This window comes from Dreissena polymorpha, chromosome 9 (assembly GCF_020536995.1).
Source record: "Dreissena polymorpha isolate Duluth1 chromosome 9, UMN_Dpol_1.0, whole genome shotgun sequence".
Lineage (NCBI taxonomy): Eukaryota > Metazoa > Mollusca > Bivalvia > Myida > Dreissenidae > Dreissena > Dreissena polymorpha.
Genome location: NC_068363.1, coordinates 78,559,090 through 78,565,783, shown reverse-complemented (window position 1 = coordinate 78,565,783; position 6,694 = coordinate 78,559,090). Strand labels below are relative to the sequence as shown.

General features: G+C 33.0%; 1 protein-coding gene across 1 annotated transcript; it reads right to left on the bottom strand.

The window, feature by feature from the left end:
• Window positions 1-630: 630 nt before the first annotated feature.
• On the bottom strand, window positions 631-3,263 carry LOC127846194 (GTPase IMAP family member 7-like). Its single transcript, XM_052377368.1, has 2 exons — window positions 3,144-3,263; window positions 631-1,773 (listed from the first exon to the last, which is right to left on the bottom strand). Exons 1-2 carry the CDS (start codon window positions 3,261-3,263, stop codon window positions 631-633), a joined length of 1,263 nt encoding a protein of 420 aa, XP_052233328.1.
• Window positions 3,264-6,694: the final 3,431 nt, after the last annotated feature.

Below are 6,694 nucleotides of genomic sequence, written 5' to 3'. Positions count from 1 at the left end.
AGGAGATTTAAAATAGTTCATGTATTTTAACTGTTATTTCTCTGTAGTTTTATTTTCACTACTTGTTTATTTATTGATAGTTACTAATTAACTTTAAAAACAAAGAAGCTTCATCAAACAAGAACATTGATTTAGACCGAGCCTCAGCAGCCATACGCATGGTAATGTCAATTGTTTTATTTATAAAATTAGTAATTACAATTAGCCTTGATATTTCTATAAATACACGCATATATACACAATGTGACAGCACTTAACTTATTTAAACAAGATGGAAGTAAAAAAAATATGGCAACGTTCTACATGTTTGTTAAGATGGGTAAATTATAAACTAAACCGTCAAAATATATTCAAACAAATTATACAAAGTACACAGAAAAGAAAGACATATTCTATAACACATACATGCGGTTGTGCTATAACATATTAGAGCATTCAGTCTTCCATATATATTTAAATTACAGGATTGCATACACATTTAAAAAGTATACAGTAAAATGGTCCACATGCTTCTAAGTTGAAACTACTTATACTTACATTCTTATTTGAAGATGTATAATCACTAGCTGTTTAATGATGAAATAAAATATTTAAAAAAAGGATGCATTTACTATTCTCTCCTGCTTTTATTTACATATCTTTAGACATCGGGAAAACTTTGTTCATTGTTTTAAAATGGGTATTAAACCACTTTCTTAAGGCTTCAAAAAATGTTTCGAAGAAATTCTTATCGTTGATGACTTTGATTTTAAATTGGTCGTATTTTCTGCTTGGTTCTAGCCTGTCTTCGTCACTTTCCCTCACAGATTGATTATCGAAGTCTACCTGTTGCTTAACATCATGTAATGCATTATAAGTATCTTCATGAATCTCTATTGAACGAGGACTTGTAAGTACTGATTCAGCAAAATTTCCAGAAATATAAGTTTTTTCAAGATCACTTTCATATGGTGCTACTGTTATGCATGTCGGTTTGTGAATATGATTGTGTTGTGTTGCATTCACACGCTTATGTGCAAGCCTCTGTGTGCACTCAGAGGTCATCTGAAATTTATTAGTGTGAATTGAACTACTTTCAAATTCGAAAAATCTCCTGCGCTCTTCAAATGCGTCTCGCCCTATTGATATTCTATGTTGCTTTGCAAAATCCTTTTTATTCTTAGCTGTCTCGGTGCCTTTATCTTCTGGTTTAGTTTTAATTCTCATCTCTACCATATCATTTGCATAATTTCTCTCAAATGGTGTTCTCGGATGATGATCTTTCATGTACCTGTCGGCTTCGTTCATGACCATTTTAAACATTTCATTGGTGAAATATTTCTGTCCTTCACGCTCTATGTTTTCATCAATAGTACGAATAATTTCATCAACCATCACTTGCTTCTTTTCCTCCTTTTTGTCGTTGGCGATGTACATAACCTTACTTCTACACCGTTCGATTAAGTCCAGAAGGACCTGCACATTGCCCGTTGGCTTTGCAGAAGCATTATAGATATATTCATTCATTCTTTCCTTTGATGTTGTGTGTGTGAAGAGAATGAAAGCAAATTTGTCAACACCTTCTCCAAAGAATTCAAAGAACAGATTCACGGTTTTCACCAGTTCATCTGTGAACCTTTCTGGATTCAATATGAATACAATCGCATTAAAGCCAGGCATTGTCTGGAAGACAGCCTGCAAAAGTTTCTTTTGTAGAAACTCTGTGCTCTTTGATGTATCAGCAAAACCAGGGCTATCTACAATTTCTATGCGACGCCCCTTCCTCAAAGCGACCTAAATTGATTTTGAATCTGTTATGCTGTATCGACTTCTGGTGTTCTGAACAGGGCTCGAATTTAACTTTTTTTTTTACTTGCAAAAAATTGCGAGCAGCTTTAATACCAACTCGCAAAATCAAAAACATTATCGCAAATTTTGATGGAAACATAAAAAACCTTGAGTACTATTTAAATAAATTAAAAGTACTTAAGATGTATAAACATTTTATTTCTGCAACCATACAAAGATATCAGTTCCTTGGACCATAAGGGCCCGCATCAGGTTGATGGACCATCTTCATCTACAACAAGTTTAAGTCTTATTTTAAGTTATTTTTCCCACTTATTCACTGTTTTCGTAGGATTTAAAATCCGTTTTTTTCTATCTAAACGGTTAACTTTGCTTTATCTTTTGTATTATGTATATTTTGTGTTATTTCCGTCTGTTGGAATAATGTGACAAGTTATTTTTCGCTTCAATGAACATGTGTGAATAGTCGACTGTTTCATTTCCTTTGTACCACTACCATCCGCGTATCTGTATATACCAGTCTACATACAAGGTGCGCGCTTCGGCATAAGGATATTTGGGCGATCTATAAATTGACCTAAGATTTAGCGATCATTACGTCGAGCAGCATTATACCTACTCATTTCTTTTCATTATTTATTTACTCGCAAAAAATACTAGTGGCTTAAAGCTTAACACGCAATCGGTATTTTTTACTCGCATTTTGCGAGTGTGCGAGTGTTAATTTCGAGCCCTGCTGAACACGAATGCTTTATCAAGAATACTGTGAAATCGAGTATCAATGCATGGAAGCTTCTCTTTAATTTTATAGTGCAACTCTCAAAATACTTTATGTGCAACATAATGTATTTCAACAGACGAAACTGAAACGAACGTGATAAATTGTATGAAAGTTGAAAGGTGAGTATAAGAAACGTTTTCATCTGTAATGAACTAACGTTTAAATTCTAGTGTGCACATGAACTTAATTGAGATCAAAAACATTTTGGGGAACCTAAAGTATGGGCTACATCATTTATTATAGACGTCAGACTTGAAATAAAGTATAACATTGTTCATTAACGGTATGAAAATGAGTTGTTTATTTTATGGAAATATATACAACTGCTAAAATAACATTAACATCGAGAGTATGATCATGGGAGCATTATTAATTTCTTTGATGAAAAATTAATATTGAAATAATTTGAAGGTCCATTAAAAATATTAATGCCCAACCGCGATGAAACATGAAATACTATAATTTTGTAATAAATATTATAATTTTATTGCGTCATAACCAAAATATTGACACTACTAATTGAAATTAAGCCATCATTATTGACTTGCTAATCACTGATTTATATAATACATACGTCTCGTTTAATGTCATCTGTGACGGATCCCGGTGTGTGCATGGATATAAATGCATTCTTGCCAAGAATGCTGTTTCCGGTGGCGCTCTTCCCATGTCCGGTCTGCCCCACCAAGAGCATTGTGATATCTGCCTTAAATAAATATGATCTTTAGAATCCTTCCTCAGCAGGGAATATCTAACGCGTCATTGTAATTTTACATTGAAATAATACGCAACACATAAAGCATAGTATATATGTATTACCCAATTCTTTAACAAGCATATAATATGTGCGTATATGTTTTTTTGGCAATATAAAAAGTTTTAGTAGCACTTTAATATGTCGATTATACAAATACACATATTTCGAACATACCGCATACATGATATGCATTTTTATCAGCGTCCTTGAACAAAATCTTATTTATAATATTTACCGCCAGGTTGACGATCAATGCATTCCGCGCCGACCTAAAACACAAATGTCGTTAGATTACACGTTATGTAGACTAACAGCGTACGATTTTCAAACCAGTTCAAGTGTCACGATAGTGCGTGTCGTTTAAATATACTTACTTGGTGTTAAAGTACATGCACACTAATCTGGCGTTGAATATCAAGGTAACCAATCTAAAGTCTACCATTTTCATCAAACTATAATTGATACATAACATTGGTCAATTTTCTTTTCATTTTCGGATAAGACTAGTTGTTTTAAGTTTTAAAAATTCAGAAAACAAACTTTTGTATTTGACATTCATTATGCCACGTTTACTTCGCTGCGCTTCGTCAGCCGATAACTCATCGCATGGTAAAGTTTCTTTAAACTTTAACACTGCATTCATAACTCAAATCTGTCCAGTTTCTGAAATGATTCCTAGTTTGTCATTTTAGTACATTCACATTAAAATTTTAGAGATATGATAGTGTTATAAATAGTTTGAAGAAAATGAATATAATTTTATTCTTATTAAATAATTATGATATTTTAATAGGCCATCGTCAAATGGAGCTATGCTCGGAAAAAGTCATATCCATAGTTGACGTTGCACATGCCCACTAATTGCGTTGTCGCGTAGCTATTCTAAATTTTACAACGTACCTCATTTTATTACACAGCGTCAAAATACGCCATCAAAGCGTCACCATACTACAAGTAATGCTTTTGCCTATTGTAGATTTGTCGAAGAGTAATAATTAATTCCATAACAAATGATAGACCACGCATTTCAATTAATTCCATAACAAATGATAGACCACGCATTTCATTAAACGTATTCTACGAAAATACCAACCAGATTGCAAAATGTCGTGTCATGTGAATATTATATATAGTTTATATTCATAAACCTTCGCGACTGCGCTATAATCTATCACGATGCAGCGCGTTAATGACATGTTTAAATAAGTAACTAACACGCAATCAAATGGAATAAAACGTCGGACATTCTCCAAATAAAAATGTGTTAGCATAGGAGCTGAATTTGGTAAAGATTTTAAATAATGCATTTACTATTTTATTTTCTTAATAGCTACCATACAAACATAAGTGTGTTTAATGTGTGAAATTCAAAGTAGAAAAGTCCATATTTACAAGCACAACTGCTTAATTATATGTTTTACATGACTGATATCAACGTTCAATCGTGCATGACCGGCAATATCGAAGACTATCGAAGTCTAGAAGCGAATTAAAAATTCTTACATACATGTTTAACTGTTCAATCGGTAATGCTCCTGCCTACTTGACCGAACTTCTATCCACTCCGATTTCTTAACGTAATCTTAGATCATCAGCATCATCAATAGGCTGTTTTAATGTACCGTTCAACAAGAAAAGAACATTCAGTGATAGAAGCTTTGGAACTGTGGGTCCAAAACTATGGAACAACATACCTTCGAGTTTAAGACAATGTACTTCAATAGACACTTTCAAAAAAAAACTTAAGACATACTTTTTCGACGACTTTTTTGCATTATTTTAAAGGTAATACGTGATGTACCTTTGATAAATGTTTTGTTTAGACTTGTTTGATACTTGGCACTGTTGTTCGTTTTTTAACTTGTGAAGAGGATTGCCTCGCTCGCTTGTTGAGGATCGGTTACTGTGTCACTCCATATTATTGTATGTTTTTTATTTGTGTTTAATTTTTGTTTTTATTTCTATTGTACAACGTCATTGAATATGTTTATACGTAGAAATAGGCGTTCAATCAAATGCTTAAGTTTCACGTTTCAATATATAAAAAATACTAGGTTAGCGTTGAATACAGAGAAGTTTATGTTGCGATGCTTAGAACGCCGGGAGCGCGAATCCGTCATAATTCTATTAAACTTTGAAACACTTGTTGCTTACTAAATAAACCTACTTTGATAAAATAACAAAGACAATTTCTATTCATCAAAGAAAATACCCTTACGTTTACTTACATCTAAAAGCAAAACAATTCGAAAAGACTACTGAACTAAAATGCACACCCATCAATATGTTCCACATCCAAATAGGCACGCACATTCTGAACATCAATAACACGAATAAGCTAGATCTACATTTGGATCTAAATCCTTCGTCTCATCGGTTCCATCCGAGGTAAGTAGTCCATAGAATATGCACTTCATAACTATATTTAGGATAAATTTACACGGACAAAAATACGCGTCTTCAATGTTTTAGTCCCAGACATCGCATACTAGTTTCGTGTACACCAGATGATGACATCATATATTTTTAGAAAATGACGCAATAAGTATGTCATTTTATGACGCCATCAATCAGCTGATTCATTATACGGGGATGGCGAAAACTTATGTCCATTGACAAGATTTTAAGGTTGAAGGTCGTAAAATTTTGAAGCTAAAGTTATCTCGACTCTAGAGATTTCTTATAAAAAATCATTCAGTGGTAAAGTAAAATGTAGTCAATGCACGCGATAGGTATATTCAACAAGGTGGGATATAGGCTAGTTTATTTTATGAGGTGTTATACCGTCAATGTCGGTATAAAAATGTGATACAAGTTAACCAACAGTTAAGTCTCTTGTCGTTTGGCAACAACTATACACACTCCGTTCGCACTCGTGCTACGGAAGTTCCGCTGTGTAACATTTCTAATCTTATTGGGCATGTTATTTGGAAAGGTCGGTCATATTTTTGGAAACAAATATTTCTTTTGCAATTGGTAAACAGCCCTTAACATTATTAAACTTTTAGCAAAAAATCCTTGTAAGTTAAAAGTAATTTCCTAAGTAACAGTGTAATATAATGCATAAGAACATTATGCATTGTTATAGCAAGAAACATAACTTTTTAAGTGTCATTTCTATTAGTCTGAATATTGTTTTACTAAAATATTAAAGCTAGACCAGATGAATTTAGATACAATCTCCACTGGTTTGTTCATGTGTTCTAGTGAATTGTGAAGATTATTTATGCACAAAAAACTAGATAACGCTTAGCTTTTTTTATACTTTGAAATGAAACAAAATCGTGTGTCGAAGTACCCCGTAGTTTGTATTAAATGACGTCGATATGTTATCGTTGACGTAATGTAACCATTAGAACTAAATGAAA

Excerpts from the sequence above, each read along its gene's own strand:
- LOC127846194 (XM_052377368.1), bottom strand. The coding sequence starts at position 3,263 with ATGCTCTTGGTGGGGCAGACCGGACATGGGAAGAGCGCCACCGGAAAC. Across the intron at positions 1,774-3,143 it reads CAGATGACATTAAACGAGAC|GTCGCTTTGAGGAAGGGGCG; the intron begins GTATGTATTATA and ends AAATCAATTTAG.